The sequence below is a fragment of the Molothrus ater genome, chromosome 3 (assembly GCF_012460135.2).
Source record: "Molothrus ater isolate BHLD 08-10-18 breed brown headed cowbird chromosome 3, BPBGC_Mater_1.1, whole genome shotgun sequence".
In the NCBI taxonomy this organism is placed as follows: domain Eukaryota; kingdom Metazoa; phylum Chordata; class Aves; order Passeriformes; family Icteridae; genus Molothrus; species Molothrus ater.
The window spans coordinates 39978129-40003343 of record NC_050480.2 but is presented as its reverse complement, the minus strand read 5'-3'; the positions used below and the strand labels follow the sequence as shown (position 1 = coordinate 40003343).

Sequence of the window (25215 nt, the reverse complement as noted above, 5' to 3'; positions counted from 1 at the left end):
GCAAGCTTCAGGATTAAGGGTAACAATTACATTGGCAGGATAGCATTTTTGATCCCTTCTGCTCTTGAACTGTTTTTTTTATTCTCAAGAGGAAAACTGCTTTGACCCAATATATCTGAGAAGAAAAAAAACTTGTGTCTATAAGAAGTTGATTGCTTTGAAAATCAAGTTCAGGAATGTGCATTAATGGGAGGTCCTACAAACCTTGGGACATGTTGCTCTTCTAGTTTTGTCATGGATCATCAGGCAGGCTATACTTTGTGTGCTCCTGCTGCTGAAGTGCTTGGTTTTTAATTTTTTTTTTTTTAACTTGCAGTTTGGTCAGTGAAAGATCCTGTGACCCTGCCAGGTTCAATCTGGTTCCATAGGCTTCAGCAGCTGGGTCTTATATGGCAAATCCTCCTGTGGGGTCAACCTTATCTTGTGCCCTGCAGGAAGGTTCCCTCTTGTTATTGGAAAGTGTGTGCAGCGACACATTCAGTCTTCTAAAACAAAACTGAATGTCAGCAGACAAAGAACAGTCAGGCTTCCTTTGTTATTATAACCCAGATCCCTTAGATCCTGAGTTTTGGGCCATGCCTTTCTAGGAGCAAACCTTGCTTGACCTAAGCAGATGGAAGCCTTCAATTGGGAAGGAGCAAGACTGTAGCTCCTACACCCTGCCACTGTCTCTATGTCCTCTTAGGAGTTTGTCAGGCTGGCTTTCTTACGTGACCAAATATCTCTGCTTCAGCTCCCCTGCCTCAAGAATAATACTTTATTTTTTTAAAGCTATGGCTGTTCACCTCGCCAGGCCCATGATTCCCAGCACGTGCTTACCAAGGAGCTCAGTGATTAACTCTGCCAAAACCACTCTGCCTCCAATTAACTCTTCTGCATCTGTATATCCTCCAGTAGTGAAGTTCATGGAGAGAATATGCTAACAGGTTATCTTTATATTACATGAGTATGTCTTATAACAAAGGGTCTCTTAGGAGACAAATAACAAAAGTTCTCTCAAATACCTTATGATGATTTCTACACACCTTCCTCACTATCCATGCTTCTTGCCTGTTCTCTCTTAAATCTGCTTGCATAGTTGAATCTTCTTTAGGAACTTCTCCTGTATTCTAACCTAAGGTACAACTCTATTACACTTACTTTGGTACCTCAGACAAGTTAAATGCAATATAAGATAAACACGTGCAGAAATGTACCGCCTAGAGGGAGTTGCAGGGGCTCAGATGTCCAGAGAGTATAAAGTACTCCTTGAAAGGACCTACATGGTCTCTTCCTATGTAGGCAGTTTTTTGCCTGTATCTGCTGTTAATTGTTTCTCCTTTGGTATCAGTACAACATCCAGCCAAGTGCTCTCCTGCCTGAGAACTGCAAAGGGTTTGTTTGTCCCTGGATGAGCAGTGCTGGAAATGGTTCTGCAGCTTTTCTTGTGCAGAAGAATCCCCCATGGTGCTGCTGAAGTCTGAAGATGTTTGCCTGGGCATGCCTTGTTACTAACTGTAAGATGCCAATGTAAAATTCTGGCAGTACCTATCCATTACCAGGAATGATTGAACCTTTATCTCAGTGTTCAGACCTCGACAGTTCCTAACACCACAAGATCTCAGGCTTCTTGATATTGTCTCCTTTCATACTACCCTCCATAGCCTTGTGTCCATCCCAGGTAAAGTGACCTCAGCCAGGACCTCCCTTGCTTTACTCCCAGCCTGGGTTGTGATTCTTCCCTTCATTGGGATACATGTACTTTCCAGCTAAAGCTAAAAACACAAGGTTTTCCTGAACCAAGTTCTTTTAGACCCTTTACTAAACTGATCAACCACTTATCAGAAAGTGGACAACATTTCTTTCTATTGGCTTGAAAGGTAACACCAGGAGCATTGAGAAGCTATGCAGAGGTGGTGGGAGCAGGTGCCATGTGGGTAGTGATTTCCCAAATCACTAATGCTTGGAAGCTTGGGGAGATCCACATGCAAAAGGGGGTGTGTAGCCAGCTCTTCTTCAATAATCAAACAAAAAAATCCATGCTGGTGTTCAGGTTATGTGAGGGCTACAGCATGTGTTGTGAGGTATATTTTAGTGTGGGTTTTTGTTGTTTTTTGGTTTTTTTAAGCTTCAGCTCTCCCCTAACCCTAGCATCCCTCTGTCCTGCTCCTGCTCTTTCCTGTTACACCTCAGGAGACATAGTGGTGTTGCCACGAAGCTTCTTGAAGCATCTGGGAAAAGTTAAGCGCAATAGCCATGGATCATTTTTTCCCTTCTCTTTTAGGCAGAAAATGCTTGCTATGTGGAAATTTGGCTTCACACTAATTCATATTTTATTTGAATCCTATTCTTCTGGACTGTCTAGTTGCATTGCTAAAATATACATGACTCAGCCAAATTTGTTAATGGGATCTTCCTGGCTGCCTGTGGGGCTAAGCACCGACTCTTGGTAGGACGCCTTTGTGGAATTTGTTGGTGCTCCTAGCCCACAATGGGCACAGGAGGAGAACAGGTTTTTGGCATCACCATTATTTAACTTTTATGCAGAGAATTTACTTTTCATAAAAAATGAGATGAGGAGGAACTAGTTAATGCAAAATAATGGCCTTTAGGTTAACAATGACTCAGAATGATTTGACCCTGTATTACAGCCTTAATTTTCCATTCCCATTTTTCCTGCAGTGTAAATAATGCCTATTGTAAGTCTGCATCACTCACTGGAACTGTGTCATTTTTTTCTAACTGGCGACCTGGCACATTATTTTTTTGCAACAATGCGTGTGCTATATTTTTTTAAATACATAAAATGTGCTGAGCTGATTTTGCAGAGTAGAAGTGTTTTATATTTCTGGTAACAGCTTATTTTGAAATGTGATTTTTACAGCATAAACTTTCAATCTCATTTGAGAATTCTCAAGGTGAAATTGGGAGAAGTGTGTAAATTTCTTTACTGCAAAGCATCTGGCTGTCCAGATGCATTTCTTGGGATTGCAGTGCAGTGCACTGGTGGGTTGTGCCAGGTCTGGTATCTGTACATATGTACATGAGGGAACCTTTCAAGAGAAGATGATGCATTTGTAAGATCACCTGCAGTGCTGAGATGAGATTCATGAACTCAGTGTCAGTAGCTGCAGGTGGATGAGAGTGTATTTTTATGTGTGCATGCTTCTCAGTCAGGTTCTTATTACCTTTCACTTGTCCTTCAAGTGAGGCCAGTGTAAAAATGACAGTTTGTACCTGCTGAGTATCCAGCCCTGTTTGGATCCATAGATCAAATTTATTCTTCCCTGGAAAGGGGGCCATCTGTGCATTTCTATATTGTCCTTTACAGCACTGCTCAGAGATGCTGCAGTTTGGTGCCCTCATATCTGTTAGAGATGCTTATTTTCAAATAGCATCTGGCAAAAGATCTCTTAGGGTTTCATCACTAATCCAGTGTGAGGAAAAAAAAAACCAAAGCCATCCACAAAGCAGTAGGGCTGTGGAGGGAAATAGCTCTTTGTTTTTGTAGATGGAGGCTTACATTGCAGGTTGACATTCCAGCCATATTGACTTCATTAAGGCAGGAATGCAGTGCTGCATTCTTGCACGGGAGGGAGGATGCTGAGCTGGGCTGGGGAGGACCCCAAGAAGAGATGTACATTGGGGTGTCCTCCTGTAGCCTGGCTTATTCTTGTGGTTTATGTGTATCTCCCAGTAGGCCTGATAATAACCTGGAATCCTCAGGTGTGACATCTGTGCCCTCACGAAATCATCTCTAACCTAATTAACATGACAGATAAAGAGGGGCTCTGAGGTGTGGGTAACAAATTGCTTTACTGTGGTGTAACTGTTGTGTCACACCTTTCCCTTTCTGACGTACTATTCAGGGGTGATGGGATGGTTTGGGGTATGTCACTGTGCTTGCTATTGCAATTTTTCCCTCCTGATTAAGGAATAATAAATGTGTTTCTCTAAATACCTCTGGGCATGGGATCATTACTGAAGTAGAAAGGAAAACAGACCCTTCAACTTGTTATAGCCTCTTAACAAGGTGTCAGCTGAAGACCACAGTGCTGGCAGAGCTGACACAGGCTTTACCCATCACTGCTGTGCCATCAGGATCAACCCTGTGCTCTGTGGGGAGCCCATAGTGGAGGGTTTGCCCTGCTGCAGGACTGCCAAAACCCAGGGAGGGACTGAGTGGTGTGCTCATGTTATCCCACTCCAGTCACTTGCTGTGCATTGATTCCCTAAATGAGCTTTTACTTACTTTTTAATAAAAGCTTTATGGAGTGATGCTTACCAGCTTGGCAGCTGATTAGGGACAGAGACAAGCCTAACATGAACAAGCCCTTCTCTCACTCACTGACTGGGACTTCTATCAGCCTCTTCCAGGCAGTGTTATCTGATCTTAATGGACCTAGAGAAGGAAGGGCTGGAGCCAGTGTAGCCCCTAGCCACCCTATCTTAGACAGAAGTGAAGAGGCAGGTACAAGATGCAATCTCTGTGATGATAAAAACTCTTCCTCTCCTTGTCAAAACAGCAAAAATAGCTTCCATATCATCCTGTGTGCTACAGCACTTAAATTGGCCACCACAGACACTTTCAGAAATTCTATACAGCCACTTCGATGGTGCAGTTAAATACTGGTTTCTGTATGTGATATGTCAAGTAATGTGATAAACAGAAGTGTAGGTATATTAAAAGTACAGCTGCAAGTACTACAATGCAGGAAAGAGCATGGAGACAGAAACAGGCCTTTTTGGGGCATTGTACTTTTTGTATCCAGTGTTACTGCTATTTTACAGGAGGTTTCCTAGTAGGGTGATGTGTGAGCCATTTGTGGATAGCACCAGATGTGGTTTCTTGAGGTGGGAGCTGAAGGAGGTAGTGATAGGAGGTTGTTTTGCTTGCTTGTTTTTTGAAAGCTAGCAAAGAAAGTATCTGCCCCTGTAAGGATCTGCAATGCTTTGGAAGGGGTGTGAGGTAGCTTAGAGCCCCCTTCAATGCCTACTATAACACTGCCCATGCCAGGCCTGCATCTGCCATAATACAGACATGAGTGCAGGCTCTCATTTGGAAGTCTGGGCTGGTCTTAAGGAGCAGGAGTTTGTTTTGTGAAGGGTTCTTTTTTCTTTTTTTTTACCCTCTCCTTTTTACTCCTGCTCCTTTCATGTTTAAGGAGCAAGCTCTTCATCTTGGCACTTGTGTCACCTGTCAAAACACTGTCCTAAGCAAGATCAAAGTGTAGAGAGACTGGTCAGGTGAATGTGCTCAGCTGGCATTGCTACTGCAGCCTGAAACACCTGTCAGGTCTTGTCTTTTATTTTTTTCTTAAGAGACTTGAAGACTCAGGAAAAAAATCTTTCACTGGCTGAGTTGTTTGTATTTGATAATTGGTAAGCAGTGTTATGAAACATCAGCTTTGAAAGCAGCACAAACCTCTTTCAAGATGATGTGACATTCAGGCTGTGTCTTGTTCACTCTCACTAGGGTGGAGAGCAAGTCGTGGTCCTTTAGTGTTTTGAGGCAGGCCAGGTTTCCCTTCCTTTCATTCATCTTTTCTCTAAATGAAAGAAGTTGGGTGTGAGCAGGACGCAGCAGACCTTCTGAGAAAGGCGTTTGTGTTTGGTCCTCTTGTTTCTCACCCTTTCAGAGGATCCCCTTCACATGCAGAAGATGAAACCTGTCAAGTACCCAGCTCTCTTTACTTACTTTTGCCGTGTTGGACCATGGTGCTACATGATGGCAGAATACAAGCTTGGGTAGGGCTTGCTCGTTTAATAATAATAAAAAACTGAATCTGGTAAGCTGCCAGTACAATTAGCTGGGTAAGATGATGTTTCTCTCTTTTGGAAATGGCTTCTTGATTATAAAGCAGGAATTCTGCATTTCTGGCTAAGATGTTTGGGAACCTTTAGCTCAGGATCTCTTGAAGGAGTGAATGACCTTCCTTCCATGCTGTCTGGAGTCACACATGTACTTAAGAGTACTTTTTTCCCCCCCCCCTGCCCTGTCTATTTCCTGGTCAGCAAATGTATTGCTTGGAAATAACTTGTAGAGTAACCTAAATATTTAATGACTAAACATTTCCAATTATTTTATGTTGAATTCCTTTTTTATCTTTCAGATAATGAATATGTTTTTATAGACCTGGAGCAGAAGCTTAGCAAATACTTTTCAAAGGAATGGAAGAAAGAGACCACCAAAGTAAGAGAGGTGTTTAACTTTGGAAGCTGCTGCTTTTTTATTGGACTGCACAGTGAAATGAAAACTCTTAAACTAAGGTCCATAAAGCATCTTTTGAAGATGGTCTGCAGAATACTTTTCATTAGCAGGATGCAGTGACTTTTGCATAGTTGCACAATTAGTTAAACCAGCCCCTTATGCAACTTTAGCTGAGCCATAGTAACCACAGGGCTGTTGCTTGGCTGCTGCAGAAGTGGAGAAGGTCAGTTGGTCAGTTTTCCATTTGAATTTAGTCTGGAGACCTCATTTTTATCCTTAAGCAAAATAGCCTAAAATAACCTTTTGTGACTTGAATCTGGTACATGGGAAATGATTGGAGCTGTGACTCTTCCCAGAGTATGTGCAAAAGGACACTGGAGGGAGAGGAAGGATATTTTGTTTGAGACAAGTCCTAGTTCTTTAAGGCTAGCTAGCCCTGATAAGGGAGGGGAAAAACTACATGAAATAAAGACAAGCTTATGTAATTGTTTAATACTATTCATTCAGACCTGATAATGCCTGTTTGTGTGTGTCATTAATAGAGGAGCCATAGTCTAGAGCAAAGTATAGCATTGCTTTCAGATATCTTAATTGGGTCATTGTAAAAGTTGTCAATTACTTTTTTCTACCTTGCCTAAGCATTTTCTTTTGCAGAATAGGCACACTTGCCATTTCTGCTGCTTACAGAAGTTTGTAGATAATTAGTGAGGTTTGGACATCTCTCTTATCCCCAAGCATGTACTCTGCTTTTCCCAAACAAGTGAGAGTTACTTCAGAAACAGCCAGAATCATGTGGAGGGGCTGTCTGTCCAGCCAGTGAGAGCTTCCCAAAGCAGGTGTTTGTGGTCACCTCAGGACCCCAGGATGGGGTATGCTTTGAGGTCTCTCTGTGATTGGATTCTTGCTACACTTTTCTGGTCAGGATAAGTGTTGAACCTCTGGTGTGATGTGAATCACAAAAGACTCAATGAGTTGCTATTGGCAGTACTACAGTCTGAGATGAGTTAGCCTATTGGACTGGGTTAGTTGACAAGGATTTACTCTCTATGAAGAGGTTTCAGGCGGAAAGCCCAGTCCAGCTGATAAAATAGGGTGGCTATGAACAACTTCCAGAAATGAAATGGAGATTTTTGCATGGTCAAGAAGCTGTCTGCCTCAGATATGGAGGGCATGGACCTTGTCCCAGTGAGATGGATCTGACCAGCAAAGCCTTGGAATTGCCTGTGGGAGCAAAGTTACCTGTGTGAACATGAAAGTGGCAAAGTAGGAAAGATGAGAGAGTGAGCTAGTAAGATGTTCCTTTATTCTTTTTCCCTTTTTTCTTTTTTGTTCTGTTCAAACAAGCCTGTAAGTCGGAAAGATAGGCTGTAGCTAAAACAACAGGACTTCTGCTGGCTTTCTTCTAGCAGCACTCCTCAGTATGAAGCAGACAGCACCACTGCCTTTTGCTCTATGGCTGCAGGAACATGTGAATAACTAACCAGGAGCCCTGCCAAACAAAAGGCATAGAGCTGATACCAGGCCGGTGCTCCTGAGCCCCAGGCAGTGAGCACTGAACGTGGCAGTGTGTCTGTCCGTGCTGGGTGATGTGGTGTGGTGCAGGGCTGGCTGGTTGCTCCTAGGAGTGCCCTGGAAATGCCATGGCCATGCCAAGGTGGCACACTGCACTGCTGCCTTGCCTGGCACTGTGAGAGAGGCTGGGTTAAACTTGCTGCGTTCAGCACAAATATGTTTGTGGTGCTGCCAGGTGCTGAGCTAGGTAATTCTGGGCCAGCCTGGGTGTCCCCAGGCTACTCTGGGACTCTTACACCAGCTCATCCTTCCTATCCAAAAATCTTCTGCTCTTCCTAGGAGATTTTGTCGTTCAACCTGTCTGATTGTTTTGTGATGCCTCATTGTCATGAGCCTCCAAGACAGTCAGACTCCCTCCTAAAACTTGCCAAGAGCTAAGAGTAGAAAATGAAAAGCAGTATGGGGAGTAAATTTCAGAGGAGAGAACATTACCAGATAGGGTAACAGGAATTTTGGATGCTGATCATAATTTAACTCGTCTTCTGTCTTTGCTCTAGGGGACAGAGAAATTCAGCCCTCCATTTGTTGCATTCTTTAGAGTACAATACTATGTAGAAAATGGAAGAGTAATAGGGTAAGTTCTCTTCTGTGGTAATTACTGTGTTTTGAATTATTCAGTGTGTTCTTAAAATGAAAGAAAAAGAATGTTTCTTTGTTAAGCTCATTTCTGTGAACTCATTGAAATAAGCTTTAAAAATCAGCTTGAATTTTTTTAAGACCTTCACAGATGTCCTCACTCAGCTATGAATGTTTTCTGCCTGAATCATACTCCATATCCCTAGGAAAATTATGACTGCTTTTCCATCTGTGTTGAAAGTGCAGGTTGAATGATGACATTATCAAAACACTCTTTTGCTTGTGTCTTTTGGTTGTATGAAAGGCACTGAAAAATAGTTATTTATACTCCAAAGCACATGCTTTGGATCTATTTTTTGTATTTGAGCAGTGCTCTGTGCAGTCTAATCCTGGAAATGGACTTTCATACATGGACAAAACAAATTACTTCATAAGTTAGACTTTTTCATTTGTAGTCCATTCACATGGAATATGGGCTGCACTCAAAACAGCACCACCCTCACCCATGGTACAGAACAAAGGATGAGGTAGTTAAAAATGAACAACTGACAGAGTTAATTTACATCAATGCTTCTGGTGTGGCTCTGTCCCTGGGGGAAGCCAAGAGCTGGGGTCATTTAGGTGGATTAAATCTTTACCAAATTTTTGGCATTCGTTCTTGTCTTGAGCAAAGCTTGTGGTTTTCTATGTTTTCTCTCTCCACAGTCTTTCACTTTTGGTTACAGGGGACTCCTTCTTATGGAGTCTGTCTGGATGATAAGTGTTTTTTGTTTCATTTTGCCTTTTTGTACAGAGAGAGATTACATACCATTCTGCCACTCCCAAGTTATGTATCCTACCCCATCACAGGCATATTTCTCTTGCACTAGCAGTTTCATTGGAGACGTTTGTAGAGCCATGCAGAGATAGTTATCTGGCCCCTTCAAACTATACTTGCACACTTTTACAAGCAGACTGTAGTGTCCAGCACCTCATCTACATGCACATGTCAGCAGCCTGCTTCCCATGATCTCTGAGGGCAGGGGGTGTGTGGGTTATCAAGGCTATGCCATAGTAATTCCTTATCAGACAATCCCTGTTTAGCAGCTTGAGGAAGAAGACAAAAACAAGCCCAGGGCTCCCATGTCTTTTGATCTACCTTGCAGGGAATTAGCTGTTAAGAACCATCATGAGCCTAAGGCAAGGTGAAACAAAAGCAGTGCCAAGTTTAGAGGGAAAAGGAGGACAGGTGTGCAAGAAACAGGACTGGGAGTCCAAGGGAGTTGACTATCCTGGCTGCTACAGGCTTTCCAGGGAAACAGAAGTGCTTGATTGTAGTCAGTCTCCAAAACAGGTGTGATGTGATTTTTCTTTCATCTACCTTCTGCCCTAACTTCTTAGATCTCATGCTTCTCAAGGTAGAAGCTACCATTTCTTGTGTTTGTACAACACTTAGTGGGAGAAGACCTTGATCTTGGTTTGGTGCTCCTTATACACACAACTGTATCAGGGTGGCATTGGCACACATCAGACATGTCAAAGTTTAATCCCTCTTCTCAGCAGGATGATGTTTTTGAGGGTCCTTATCTGAACTTTGTTCTTGAAGTAAATTTGCCTTTGTCTTGCAGCGATAAGGTGGCACGGCAGCTCTACTACTGCCATCTCAAAGAGCAAGTGCTTATGTCTCATTGCAACCACAAAGAAGAAATCTACTTCTTGCTGGCTGCCTACAGCTTACAGGCAGACTTGGGCAACTACAGAGAGAAGGTCCACGCTGGCAAATATTTTGAACCTCAGGCTTATTTCCCACAATGGGTAAGTTTGGGGGGAACCTTTCTGTCAACAGATCATGTATGCAGCAGGAGCTATGCCAAGGTGGTACCTAACTGCTGCCATGCAACTTCCCCCTCTCCTGCTGTAATGATCAGGCAGATGGATAGAGTATCACCCTGAAGGTCCCTCAGGAGATATCTCGTCTTTCCACTGGATGTAGGTGCACGTTCCTGGGCTCACTCATCAGTGAGGTGGGTGATACATCCTTCCTTGGTGATGGCATGTGTAGGTGTCACATGAGTAACTCTGACAGTGCAGATGTCTTTGTTTAATTCTTCTATGGTTTAAAGGGTTGTGTGTTTCTAGTGGTACATTCAGCAAGATCTGCACATCCCAAGCTCTCCAGAAGACCTCAGGACTGCAAAGCCAAGTCTATTTCCCTCTGTTCTCCTCTCTGTAATGCTTGCCTCAGTGAGGGATGGATAGATCCAAACCCTACGGGGTAATAGTGCAGTGCCTCTGGTGCTTGCTTTGTCATTAATCTCTGCCTCAAGTGCAGTAAGAGGAAAGAGAAAGCGTTTGCATGTTTGTTTATGAGCATGTGCATGTGACTTGTGCCCTTCAGGACTTACAACCAAGAATTGATTTAATTATGAAATGAAGGCAAATTAGCTAAGACTTTGTTAGCTGGCTGCTTGTCCCAGGCAAGTTGCATCTCCCCAGGCAAGTTGCATCTCCCCTGTAAGATGGAACTGTCCTCTGCTTTGGGGAGAAGGTTCAGATCAGTGACAGGATTTGTCCTGAAGACCGATAGTACCTTTTATGCACAAATCCTAGTCTGGCTGCCTTGCTGTGCAGCAGTGTGCCTTTCTCCCAGACAACAGGCCCTCATCCCGTACCATTCCTTGTTACTGGGTGCCTGTCAGGAGGTAGCTAACAAAGGGCTGGAAATGGTGGGTCTTGTGTGCTATTTCTGAGGCAGCTAAAGGGCTTATCACAGACTGTTGCTCACCTGCATTGAGCCACAACCCCAAGCAAGTATGTGGGTGATTTATTACATCATTACAAACAGCAAAATCTGGCAGGCATGGGGACGCTTCTCTCCCTGCCCCTGGGGAGATAGTGAGTAATCTCCTCCTCCAACGCAATAACTTCCTTCAACACGTGCTTCATATCATATGGCCAAGGGCTGCCCCAAGTCTCGTGCCAGTGAGGAGAGGCACTGCTGCCCTGGGCTGACCCACCCAGCTTTGAACTGTGGAGCTGGCACATCTCTTTCTGCTGACACTGCACAGCTGATGGCATCAATATTGTCTTCCACCAAGGCCAGCCTTCCTCGTGGGAGGGCAACCAATCTGGCAGGGCATGCAGAGGTGTTAGCAAACAGTAAGAAAGGGCTTTAATATTAAATGTAAGTGGGAACTGGGTGGTGATGGGGTCTCGTTGGTTTGAGCCAGGACAGGTTGTTTCTGGCAGGATGTTCTCAGGTACCTGGTGCAATCTTAGTTTTAAATGCCCCTGGTGGTGGGGGATGTTGGGAAGTGAATTCAGCCAATCATCCCTCTTACCTTTCACTGCCACTAATGGCCTGAAACGAACCAGTTGAGTATGGGAGAGGGCTGAGCTGCCCACTAGCCTTGTATGGAGAGGGCATGGGGTAAACGTGGGAACTGGGCACTTGCAGGGCAGGAGCAAAAGGCCCAGGGCAGGTTTTTCCTACTGCTTAGTGAAGCCACGTGCCTGCCAGCCACTCCTAATAGATAAAAAAAAATACCTTGAGATAGTGTTATCCACCCTTTGAGAATGGAAATGCTAAATAAGCCTAATGTGTAGTTTCTGGTCTTAAAAGGAAAACCTAGTATTTCTGCCTCTTCAGAGATGTTACTGCTGATTGTGCTGGCATGCAGAGGAGTATTTGTTATCTGCCCATAAACATTTATGGATGCCAAGAGTTAGGAAAACTAATTCCAATACTTAAAAATGAAAAGAGCTGACACGACCTCTGTAGTCTTGGTCTGTTACAGTTTTGCCACTAGGATCTGTTTGGAGACATCAGTGTCATCTGGGCTGCTTTAAATGCTTATCCTCCAGGGAGGCAGAGGCAAACACAGACCATCATCTTGAGGGAATATATGAGCCTCCTCCACCTCCAGCCACTGTTGTTGATCACAGCTGCCTCTCATGGGGATTGCTGAAGACCTGTTTGTTTTCTTTGTGGTTTAGATAATTGCAAAGAGGGGGAGCGACTACATCTTGAGACATGCCCCAGAGATGCACCGAGAGCAGCAAGGGCTGAGCGCTAAGGAAGCGGTGCTGAAGTTCATTAAGGAGTCCTGCCTGCTGGAAGATGTGCCCGTCCACTTCTACAGGCTGCAGAAGGTTAAACAAAGAGCTTCTTATTTTGAACTTCTCTCCCATCATTAATTGAGTGCACCATGGCATTTTTCTCCTTCTGTTTGTTTGAGGGACAGTTGCCTCTGATTCAGAGAGGCCAAACAAATCTAAAATGCTCAGTCAAATGAGGGCTGTCCCCACAAACAAATCCATCACCAATGTACAGATGTAGCTGGAATTTAGTTTTGTTCCTCAGCCAAGAAACTGGCCACAGGAATGGCAAAACTTCATATTTGTTCCTGCCTGTCAGTAGAATTGCACCAGGGAAATCAATGAAGGCTCTTTTTTTCCTGTTGTAGTTCATTGAAATTATGACAAGAGGTCAGCCAGCTTTCACACAAATGTCATGTAACAACTGAAGGGTGACACTGAGTCCATTCCAACTTTCATATCCCATTCCTTCTCCAACCCTGCCAGAGTGTTTGGTGTTTTTTTCAGCTATATGCTTTTCTTGGCAGTTTTGGATTCCTACATTGTTGCTTGTTAGACTCTTTACCCAAACCTGCTTAAACAGAAGATGCTTCATTTTGACATGCTGAGTGCTTAGATCTAGAAATGAGAAGTTTTCTGTTCCACTTAGGTGAATGAAACCTGCCTATGCAATTAGGAATGGCTTGGGTTTTTTTTCCAAATGGAGATGAACTCCTCTGTCAGACTCATAATTAAACTTTTTGGGTTTTTGTGCTCAGTGGCAATTATGTCTGAGAAGTATACATGTCCTCTGAACATATCTAACAGCTCTAGTTACTGAAGAAACGTGCATTTTCTAGAGAAAATAAGTTTTGATCAGTAGTCCAGGCTTAGTTGCTTGCAAACCAAAGATGCTGGCCTACCTTTCTTCTGTTCTCTGTTTTGATTCTTAATGCTGTTAGTGATGTAGTCATGAGAGAGTTAGTTACACTTGAATGCCATAAGAAGTCCAGCTGGCAGGACATGATACATTTTATATCCAAAAGCATCAAGGCTGTGAAATTGGTTGCTCTTAATATTTAAATTCCTGGTCGACTTGGAATTTAGGCACCATGTACTCTTCCATGTGTTGTTTGATTCTTAATAGAGTCTTATTCCTGCTGTGTGACACAGTTATCTCATTTTGTGGTGAGAGATGCTCCTCCTAGGTGATGCTTGGGTCACCGATTGCCTGAGCCAAGTGCAGAGGACTTGGTGAAGGTGTTGGTGGGCTGGTTGCCCTGAGATTTCAAAAGCAGTCACTTTTGTCTTAAGACCCTCCTCATGGCTTCTACTGAGGTTGGGAGCTAAGGAAAACACAACACACCCCCTATCTCTCATTCAGACCAATACTGATTTACAAAGCTCTTTGTCCTTAGGAGGCAGAAAATATTTCTTATTATTTCTTACTTTGAGCTGAAGACAGGGATGGTACCAGGGATAAAGGGTGGGGTAATGTGATGGCATAAGGCTTGTATCTTGTAAGCCAGATGAGGAGAGACATTAATAAAGATGAGCTGTGACATAAAGTTTGAGCTTTGTGAGCCCATACATTTTTACCTCCAAATTTTCTTTCTCCTTTTCTTCCTAACAAAAAAAAATGTATGCATTCCACTCCCTAACTCTGTCGTGTTAGGAGAGGCTGAAAGAATTAGCTTATGATATTTTTGGTCTTCAAGCAAAAGAATATGAAAAGAGACCAAGTATGTCATACCAAGATGCAGCAGGAGTTAAAAGACAGTATTTCAACCCAGGTAATAAAACTCATGTAAAACCACCTACTCCCAACACCAAGATAGAATGTTAGAATGAAAGCCCCAATAACTGGGCATTGATTAGCTCTCCTCCAGCCAAAAGCAGTTTACCTAAGATCTAGCAAATCCCTGGATGGGAACAGCAGTGCTGTGGCAAGGAGAGGGGAATGGGTTCCCATTCTGTTTTGGGCTCTCTGTCACCTGGAGAGCAAGAGTGGTGCATGTTCATGGGACAGCAGAGACAGTATGTGGTTACAAGAGAGGTTACAAGGTACCCCTGAGAACAGTAATTGTCCATATTCTCAAATCCCTAAAGCTACAGGATTCTCTGTCCAGGACAGCTAGGACATATGCTGGTGAAATGCCTGAGCCTCCCAGCATGAGGGGATTTTAGGTGTAGGTATTTCAGGGGTCAACAAGGCAAGGTGCACTTTACAAACATAATAAAAACCAAATGAGCTGATGGCATCTGTGTGATGAGGAGTCCTGCTACCTCTCCTACAGTAGGTGCCAGAACAAGAGCATGGTCTTTGTAGATTAACCTTTGACTCTTCTGTTCTTTTAGGATAAGAAGGAGGATCGACCGACAGTTATCCTGGGCCTGACCCTGAGAGGAATGCACATCTATCAGGTAACAGACTGCTGTGAAAGCCTTCTGGTGTAGCATTAACTCTGCCCAGTTCCCTGTCCTCCCCCCTCACTGTGGCTCCTCTGCCTCCCCTGCAAACCCCAGGCTCCACATATCTCAAATTCTTGGTTGTTTGCAAATTCTTTGCACATCGCTGATTCCACCCTGTACCTGCCAGTCCCTGTGTCACTCTGGGTTTGATGTGTTGCAGGAGGTGAATCACGTTCGCCAACTCCTCTACGACTTTCCCTGGTCACACATTGGGAAGCTGGCCTTCCTGGTGAGTATGATGGAATGGAGGCCATCTGCCAGTGGCTGCCAGCCTGGGATGTGGCAAAGCTGTCGGCCTGCCTGTGCTGCTGCGTCATGTCCTGTCACTTGCACGCACAAGACCACAGCTATCTCTGGTAACTGTGTGGCTGAATACGTGCTCCTGCTCATTTCTTTGGCATCTCTCCTCTTTGTGCAGGGGAAAAAATTTGAAATCCAGCCAGATGGTTTGCCCTCTGCACGGAAACTGGTTTACTACACGGGTTGCCCCTTCAGGTCACGCCATTTGCTGCAGCTACTCAGCAACAGCCACCGGCTCTTTCTGAATATTCAGCCAGTTTTGAAGCAGATCCAAAAACTGGAGGAGGCTGAAGGTATGTTAGGGAACACCCAAGTGAGTTTAGTAAGAGGAAGAGTACAGTGTGTTAGTCTCTTCTGTTGTTTCATGGTGCCTACTCTCATCTAATTAATGGTGTTTCTGCCTTATTGGGGAGTCAGTGGTAGAAGCAGAGGTGTTAGGCACCTTTCAAGTCCACTCCTAAGAAGTAGTTGTGGCTCCCACATTGTTGACTGTGATCAGAAAGTTGTTTTCTGATATCACCTCTCAAGTGGTTTCTGTCTTTCCCTTTAGTGGGGTTACAGCAGTGGCCTTGAGCAGTGTGGGTGCAACCAGTGGCATGTGCCAGTCACCTGTAGAAAGGCTCACTGATCAAGTGCCTGTAGGCAAAAAGCCCTCTGTTGTTTTGTGTCTGTTAGTGTCACATAGATTTCTCAACCACCCTCAGCACATACATGCCATGGGAGAAATAATAAATCAGTACTAAATACCAGCCACAGAAATCTTGTTCTTAGCTGACTTGGCATAGTGGCGGGTATTTCAAGAACCAATCAGCGCATCTGATTTTAAAGATTGAGCACCAAATTTTACTAGGTAATTCCCTTTTTTTGTTTGCTTTTGTTTTGCTTTATTATTATTGACCGTCACTCTGAAACCTACTGTTTTCTGTATTATAACTGCCTGTTCTAATTTAGGAGATGCTGGGTTTACTTCAAGTATGAGTAATTCTTTTACAATTACCTGAGTATATATCTGTTGAGCAAAAAAAAATACAAAGCTGTCACTGTATTTGTTCAGTAGCTGCAGCGGTTGTTTCTTAGTTGTTGGCTGATGCCAACAGAACTTCCTGAATATATTTTGTTACCCTTCCTTAAAGTTCTCGCTGGTTTCTCTCTCAGAGAAGAAGCGCTACCGGGAGTCCTATATCAGTGACACTCTGGACATGGACCTGGACCCATGTGACAAGAACTCCCGTGGCAGCGGAAGCAGCGGGGGCAGCCGCAGGGATAACCGCCTCTCGCGCCAGTCCACCGGGAGTCACGGCAGCTCCCACACCTCGGGCATCGAGGCTGACTCCAGGCACCGCGTGTCCGTGGAAATGTCGGTGGACGAGCCCTTTGGCATTGACCGTGTGCATAGGAAAGAGCAATCCTGCAGCTCAACCATCAGCTATGGGAGCTCTGGCATTGACAGTGGCAGCAAAGGGCGGGCTGAAGATGACACTCAGGATGATGGTAAAGAATTTGGATGTGTGGAGCAACTTCTAAGCCAACTTTTGTCTTCTCCTGCAGGAGAGCAGGGAGTAAGAGACTGTACAGCAGCTTGGAGCACAAGTGTAATGCTAACCATTCTCCTGCTGCTCTCTTCCTCCTAGAGCTTGAGCTGGCAGTAGATGAGCCAGAGGAGATGCCTGTAGATGAGCCTTTAGAGGGAGACCAGTTAGAGGAGGCCACTGTGGGAGAATCTGTTGAATCCCTGCCTCTAGATGCTGCTAGCTGCCAAGGTGAGATGGCTTTCTGCTGCTGCTCAATGCTGTTCTTTAAGGCTCTAGCAACAGGCATGATCTGAGGGATCTACAAAAACTCTTATCTCCTTCTAAACAGCTGCCAGTGCTATTTACTGCCCTACTGAAACAGGATTTGCAGGCAGCTCATCTAGAGTTTACAGGCCAGCATTCTGTACCGTATGTACAGTGCTGCTCTCCTCTGTGCTCCTCAAAGTCTCCCTTCTCTAAATGTGCCAAGCTTATATTCAGTTAATGACAAAAAGATAATTGAGGTAAACCTTTTGTAGGGAAGGAATATGCTTTAATATCTTGTATGCCACAAAACAGCCAAGGGGCTCAACCACAGAATAATGGGATGGTCACAGGAATTCTTAGGTAAAGTTTTGTGGCTTGTGATACAGGGAATGCTAGGCCACAGGGTTATGCAAGAGCTGTCTGGCCTTAATATATACAGCCTTTATAGGAAAGCAAGAAGGGTAAAAAAATGGGACAAGTTGGCAAGAAACTGTTTCCTTGAAAGTTTTCAAATGTTGATCTTTAGAGCCAAAAATGAGTACTTAGGAGCAAAACTCCTCGAGCGTTGAGGGTGCTTAATGATGTATATTTGTCTTAAGAGGACACTGTTTGTCACTGTTTGAATGTGACCTGTGAGAACAACTTCCCTTTTCTATTGCCCACAAAACCTCAAACTTGAAATGCTTTTCACTTCCTGCTTCTCCTTTGCAGCTATAAATCAGGAATCTCTGTCGGTGGTGCAAGTCACACTAATCAAAATGAGAGGACAAAGTGTGGAATCCCTTCACCAGGTAAGGGAGAGGTTGCTCAGCAGGATGGTCTGTGTGTGGGCATTGAACCAAGGTCCAGTGTAATGGAGACAGCTGTAAATCAGGACACATGGATTAGTTTGGATTTGACCGATTTTTACATGGTGTAATCAAAACCAGCTGCTGGTCAGCTACTTCTCTCAGGAATAGGATAAGAGCAGCATTTGAGGTCAGAATAGTATAGAAAGGTTTGGAGCAATCAGCAGGGAGATCATGCAAACCGGTTATTATCTACCTTAGTCTTCTGGATGAGACATGGAAGATCAACCACATCAAAATTTTCGGTGCAATACAGAGCAAAAACCATCTATGCAGTTTGGATGTGAGTTGCAAACTTGATCATCTTGAAGCATGAAGTAGCTTACATCAGAGCAAAACCAGATGCTCAAGCTCTAGTTGTTATATCATTTGTGTGATTATAGTCTGTGTGTACGGAAGTCTTTGTTGTCAAGATTTTCTTTTCACCAAACACTTGAGAAAGGGAAACTATATATGGTAAAGTACGTCAGAGAAGAAGATATATTTGGAAGAAGCTCATTAAAATGTCTTTTTAAGACTTCTTTTCTAAGTATTGCTGTACTCACTGGGGTAAAGATGTGGTTTTTGAAAAAAAACCAACCAAACAAAAAAAAAGCCCCAAAAAAGCACCTCTACCCTTTCTTCCCTCTTAATCCAAAATTACCTTATCTGCTGAGAGAATTCTAAAACTCTTAACAAGGTTTTCAGTCACTTCTTAGGACTTTGTTTTTAATTTTCCATGTTTCTTTCTGGACCCAGTCAAAAATGATAAGAAATTTTCATTTATCAGCAAAATAGTCCATAAAGTGCTGTAGGAGACTTGAGCAGAAGCTAAAGACCATACAGTACAAATCATAATGAATTTATTCCTCTATTGGAGTGGAAGACTTAAGAGCTCATGTCTGGAAGTGGGCATCTTGCTTAAAGCTGTAATATTTTTAAAGTTACTGCTGTATCATGCTTACGCTGTTAAATGATCATGAGACATCTGTTTTATACAGGAGTGTTAGGACTGTCTATATGATTGCAAAGACCTGGCTGCCACTTTAGTGCATCACATACTTGGTGGCTCCTTAGAAAACTATCAAAATATTCCTTACAAGGCCATGTAACTAAATGCTGCAGGGTTTCATTAGCATTGACCAGACAGTGCAACATCTTCCTGTTTCTGAGAGTACAGCTGAGCCAGAACAGGATTTCCTCAGGGTAGTTTTTTAATTCCCCTCCCATGGCAGTGAGAGAAATTATACTGGGAGTAAGTTTTCTGTGGTGCCAACAGAAGTGTCTTGGTTTCAAAATTATATTTTTGAAATTAGCCTTAATGTTAGTATTTAACAGGTGATTATTAGAAGAGGCAGAGCAAGAAAAAAATATAAGCGTTGAAGCTGGAAATACTCTCAAATGGTCAATAATTCCTTCACAGAGGCTTGTGTAGCAAGATGGTGCCTCTGGGAATTACTGCTGATTTGTTGCTACTCTTTATGGAACAGTGTTATGTAGATGAAACTGTTTGTGGCAGTTACTGGACACTGTAACCCATTAGTTTGCATGGTTGCCTTCTGAACCTTCCTTTCAGCTCATTAGACTTTGTGTTTGAGCACTTGGGGTAGTTTTTTGTTAAGTGCACTTCATCCATTTGAGGACAACTGCTTGGGTCTGCCAAGAAGTGTGAGGTCATTCAGGTGTCAGTATCTGTCAAGTGTTTCATACATTGTACTGGACACTTGAGGACACAGGGCAGACAGATCAGGATCCAGCTCAACATGGCATGGCAGCTTAATGCACTTGTAATTTCTGAATTGTACAGCTCCTTGTTTAAGCCAACATCCTTCAGAAGGCTGGTGGGGCTCTTTTGAAAGTGGGGAAGAACAACTTTGAGAACTTTTGGCATGCATAGGCAGAATCCTTAGGCTGTGTCTGAGCTCATTGTTTTTATTCACGTGTGTCTTGCTGAACTGGCAGGTCAGATCGCCCAAAAGCCGCAGCTGCATGGAGCAGCACAGCCAGAGTTTGGATGACATCCGCTTGTACAAGCGCCGGCACCCATCGCTAAGTGCCACACTGTCTTCAGACACGTCCCACAGCTACACCTTCGGCTGCAGCCTCGAGGACAAGCTGTCTGTCTACGGCTGCGTCTATTCCACAGCGGACTGCAAAACCAAGTCTGCCCTTTACGGGAAGCGATCCATGAACTGCCTCTCCTTAGATCTTCTGGGAGAGGACCAGCTCCCAGAGGAGTTTGTGGTGTAATGAGATTGGAGCTCTTCCATACCAGGAAACAGTTCATCATGGCAATATATACCTCATTAACATGTGTGATGTCACTCTGGTTCTTGCAGGAGATGGTGAGCGGCTTTGTTATTCAGCTCCGTATCAGTAATTGGCATCACTTCTGTAGAGCTGGCTACAGGGCAGATCAAATGGAGTGTAGCACTTAACACTGGCATTGGTAGTGTCTGTCTGAGCAGAAAGTGGAAGTGGCCTGCACCCTTGGAAGGGACACAACCAACGTAAAAACCAAAAAACAGTGGACCAAAACTGACACTGAGCTAGTAAAGCAAACTTTGTCTAAATGGACTAATCAGAAATTTAAACTTTGTCATGTTCCTGCCTTTCTCTTGTGGTCCATGTTTCTTAATTTTAGTGTACAAATAGTTTGTCTTCAGTTTGTGCTGCTGCAACATTGCCAACAGCTGTCAGGCCAGGATATACTCTAAGCACATTTGGAGTGCTGTGTATGGAAGTGTCTGGCCTGTTTCAGTTGTAATGAACACAAGTTGCTTATTCACTGCACTGGGAGCAAGACCTGCTCTGCCAGGAGTTTCTTCTTTTGTTGTTGTTATTTTGTTGTAAGCATCCAGCCAAATAAAATGTGTGGTCTTTTTTTTTTTTAATTGCAACAAATGGAGCTGACTGTCAGCTGTCTACCACTGCTGTGATGCAGATTGGCATTATATCCTTGGGGAGATAGGGAGGAGATAAAGCAAATGACTTGGCTGCTTCTGAGAGTACAGAGGGCAAGAGCATTAATTGACAAGCTTTTGAAAAGAGGAGTGTGACTGGAGAATTTGTCTAGGCATGATCACCCCTTACATTGATTCATACTTTAATGCTGTTCTTTTATTTGTTTTTAATAAATCTGTTCCTTAGATTTTTTTCTGCTTAGGAGGCAAGTAAGGATTGGAGAAAGTCGCCTTGCAAGGACAGACAGAGTGACTGTGTCCTACTTAGTCATGGATAGGTCATGCAAATATGTGTGTGTGGTGCTGCAGGGCTGATGATGGTGCAGGTGTAGGGTGTTTGTGTGCCAGACCAAGGGTACTTGTTTTGGTGATCTTGAGAGTGGTGGATCTGGCTGTGCTGGCTCTCACTAGGGAAATAATCATAATTATGCTGTTTCTTGCAAGCTTTTGGTGTGGAAAACATCATGCTACCTTGTTACACGCAAATGAATATGTGTTTGGTTTCCTCCCCTCATCAATTGCCAGCATTGGGAAGCTTGTACTTGAAGGCCCAGCTTTGTGCCCAGCTTAGCTTTTCACAGCCATCTAGGTGTGTTCTGGCAAACTAGAAGGAAAGGAATACTGTTCTGCTGGCTGGGGAAGTGTGTGTTGTGCAGTGTTGGTCATCAAAAGCTGAAGATAGCCTTATTCAGGAAAGAAAGGAAGCCAGACTATGACAAGAAAGGTTTGAGCTGCTGCATTGATGGTGGGCAAGCTCAGTAGTTGTCAGGTAAATTGCATTCCCGTAAGTCATTAAATAGCAAATCCTTGAAGTCCATCATCTTGCTACTTGTGTGTGAATGCCATGTAGAGACAGGCCATGCAAGTGCATCTGCATTCACTGAAGTGGGACCAGCTGCTCTACATCCTCTGAGATGAATCCAGCACCAAACCCAAGCTGTGTGCACTGTAGCCATGACTTAATTGACTGTGCCCTCTTTGATCACACTGTTCTTTCTTGTTGTAATGAACAATTAGGAGCTGTGTGTTCACCGTAGCCTCTTTTCCTTTGTTCCAAACAAAGCCAAAATGCCTTTGCAAAGTACTTGAGGTATGTTTACTGCATCCAAAATAAATTCTTCTAAATGGATCTAAATGGGTAAAGGAAATCTGGCTGGCTGCTCTTGAACAGTCCAGCCAAGCCTCCCTCTGTCAGTCACTCCCTGTTACCTGGGTCCTGTTTGGCCATAAGCCACAGGAGATGGGCATGGCCAGGATCCAGGAGGCCAGTGGCTGTACAGCAGGCAGCAGCCTTGCAGCAATGCAGGAGCCTTGCTCTTGCAGCCACCACAGAGCTGGAGGGATGGCTCTTACTGCAGCAGTGCCTGTCCATGAAAAACATGAGAGGGAGGTCTGGAGTGAGGGCCCCACTAATCTGTTGCTCTCCCACCCATGTAGATGTACAGTTATTTGTGGTTATGAGAATGGTTGTTAACAGGAAAAAAGGTCAAAATTCAGTGGGTATAGTTGTTTGGAAAAGGGTCATAAAATGTGTGTGCACCATGTGCACCCTTCTCTCAAAGACAATCACATCCTTATCTGCTTCAGCCTAACCACATCACAGAAGTGTTTATTGCCACCAGGCAGCTCACTGTTCTGGTTTTGCAGTTAGCAGGCATCCAAAGGATTTGGTGAAGCACTGTAATCCTGTAATCCTGCTGCTGCTGGTTACAAAATGCACCAATGCCTGAAAACAGCGTAACTGACTCTTGCATGAGCATCCACTGCCTTGTACATTCCTGAGTTCTTGTATTTATTCATGGCTGGTAGGGAAGGCAAACTCTACAGGTCTGACTGTCTTCTCTCTGTGGTCTGTGCAGCTCCCTCCAGTACTGTAAGTGATGTATGCATATGAAGGGGAGACCAGACACTTTGTGTATAGACTGAGAATAAATCAGTATCTTATGAGCACTGTGAATATCTATTATGCAACTTTTGTATTCATATTAAAAAAAAATCCACTTGTTTCTGCTAGTAATACATTTATTTTTTGTTTGGATTTAGAAGATCTCTTATTTTTGGGTTTGATAGTTTGGTAGACGTTAGTGTGTAAGCATTTATCAGCTGATGTTAGAAACTAGCTGCCAATATTTGTACATATTTGTAAAATACTCGTGTTATATTCACTCTATTTTAATGGTAAAAGTTTCTCCTTTCCATGAAAGGATTTTCTTGTTTAAAATAAAACATAAATAATTATATATACACCTGCAATAAAGAATGGATAGAAAAAAGGTAAATGTGTGGCTATTTTTGTGTCCAAGGAAGACTGTGTCTTCCATTTGAGATGGGTTGTGGAAATTAATTTGCTGCCAGACTAATCCATACGAGCTCAGCTTGTGATGACAAACTCAGAGGCACTGCAGTCACTGGAACAACTCCTGTTCCTCCTTGCTATTCTCAGTCGCACAATGCCAAAGGGTACCTTTGTCAGGTATTAAGACACAGCTGAGCAGGTTGGAGTCAGCAGGACACTCAAGGGGGCTGAATCTGACTGAAGAGACAAGTTAAGCTGCTCCTGGTGGTTAGTCTAGAAAACCAAGCGTGAACTCCCAAGGAGGTAGAGAGGTCCTGCCAGCATCCTCCAGGGGCTGCATCCAAGGACAACTGCCAGCCCACAGGATGCAAAGGGCTGCTGAAGAGCACTCCACCAGAGTCACCTAACCTGCTGGCCTGGAGTCTGGCATGGATAAAAGAAAGGTTTCTTTGGGTCATAAATCTATGAAGGAGCGCTGCAGAGCTATCTGGATCTCTTCTTGAAGAAGCTTGCTCACTGAGAGCCTCTTATGAATGTGGTTTTTTTTTTTTTTTCATTTTCTCTGGAAAAAAATTACTTTTTATGTACTTTGGTAGGGTAGTATTGCCTCTATTCTTAATATTTCCTTTCTTTTACTTCATATTTTTGTCCAGTACCTGCTATGTTTCCAATACACAAATTTTCAAGGACTTTGGAAACTCATCCAACTTTGGCTTGGGGATGCTGGGAGAGGGCGATTTGATTGCACATGGAGCTTTGTATGGAGATAAAACTAAGTAATAGATCGACATCAGGTCAATCAAATTTGAAGGACATGGTCACTTCTCTTTGTTTTGTTGTTTGGCAAGTAATAGCACTCTTGCCCTCTAGGGTGGAGTCCTGCTGACCAAGGAGTCTGTCTCAGAAGGTGGGGCTTCTCGTGGTACCAGCAAATGCTGTATGGGTTCAGTCAAGTGCTGCAGTGTGGGATGGGGACAATGCGGTTACTTCTCTGCATCTGTTTTGAGGCATGCCACCTGTGGGAGCTGTACGGAGGTAAGGCCTGAAGGTGTGTGCTAAAGCTGATGGGTAAAACAACCCAGGTGTTTTGGGTGAGCTGAGAGCAGTTCTTCAATGGATTTCTTGGCAGCAAATTCTGAGTCACTGGAGGCTGATACCGTATTTTAAAAGTCTGCACATTTTTGAGCAAGTCCTAAAGCCTCTCACTGTAAAGCTGTAGCTCCTTGTTCCCCAGCAAGGTGCTTCCTCTGTCTGGGTCGGGTGATTCCTAGTTACTTTGCCCAGGCTTCTCGTGGCAGCTCTCTTCCCTCATCCCCGCCCTCGTCTGCTCTGCCTCCACCTCGGAGCTCCTGCTATGATGCCTCCCCTTTCTTGGAGCGTATTCCCGAGCTCGTGGTGCCCAAGGCCTGGCTCCTGCCTTCATGTCTCTCCTGGACGCCCACCAGTTGTGGCGTGAGGAGGAGGGAGGGACTCATCGTGTCCCCTGGCGGTTCTGCCCGGCCCGTGGCGGCAGCGGCACGCCATCCATGGGGCAGCGCGGCGGCCGGGCCGAGCCGGGCCGGGCCGGGTGTGCGGCCGGGGTGTGAGGCAGGGCCGGGCCGGGGTGTGCGGCAGGGCCGGGCCGGGGTGTGCGGCAGGGCCGGGCCGGGGTGTGAGGCAGGGCCGGGCCGGGGTGTGCGGCAGGGCCGGGCCGGGCCGCGCGGGGGCGCCCAAGGAGCGCGGCGGCCTCAGGGCCGGGCCGGGGCCGGGGCCTCCAGCCAAGTGGTACCGATTCCCCTCGGGCAGCTTCTGTCAGCATTCTGCGGGGTCCAGCTGACAGTTTCCCTTGGGACAGTACAGCCCAGGGTGATCGGAACTTGAGTGAGCAGAGCCCAAAGCCAGCGGTGGCCATTCCTCACTGAATGCCGCACAAAAAGCCTGTGGAGTGGTTACAGGTTTCGGGGGTCCAGCTCCTGCAAGGAGGGATGTGTACCCAAACTGCGCTGGGGAGAAAGCTGATGCCCTTTCGCCTCTGGTAACCCTTGGCCGGGCATAATATAGCCGTGAAACGCTGATACAAGTTCAGAACCTTCCCTCCCTCTGACAAGTTGGTTTATGAAAGGCAGACGGGTTTAATGGGATGAGAAGTCCCAGAGGCCCAGGAGCTGCACCCTGAGATGCTGTAGCTGGGACAGCATGGAGGTGT

At 44.6% G+C, this 25215-nt stretch overlaps 1 protein-coding gene across 1 annotated transcript in view; it reads left to right on the top strand.

The window, feature by feature from the left end:
• FRMD1 (FERM domain containing 1) overlaps nucleotides 1–22995 on the top strand; it is a 40761-nt gene extending 17766 nt beyond the window's left edge. Inside the window, exons 4-14 of the mRNA XM_036379309.1 lie at nucleotides 6093–6172; nucleotides 8260–8336; nucleotides 9946–10132; nucleotides 12314–12469; nucleotides 14753–14818; nucleotides 15027–15095; nucleotides 15285–15459; nucleotides 16322–16657; nucleotides 16798–16926; nucleotides 17656–17735; nucleotides 19734–22995. Of these exons, the coding sequence (XP_036235202.1) occupies nucleotides 6093–6172; nucleotides 8260–8336; nucleotides 9946–10132; nucleotides 12314–12469; nucleotides 14753–14818; nucleotides 15027–15095; nucleotides 15285–15459; nucleotides 16322–16657; nucleotides 16798–16926; nucleotides 17656–17735; nucleotides 19734–20021 (1643 nt within the window). The 3' untranslated portion in view covers nucleotides 20022–22995. The remainder of the gene's footprint in view (nucleotides 1–6092; nucleotides 6173–8259; nucleotides 8337–9945; nucleotides 10133–12313; nucleotides 12470–14752; nucleotides 14819–15026; nucleotides 15096–15284; nucleotides 15460–16321; nucleotides 16658–16797; nucleotides 16927–17655; nucleotides 17736–19733) is intronic.
• Nucleotides 22996–25215: the final 2220 nt, after the last annotated feature.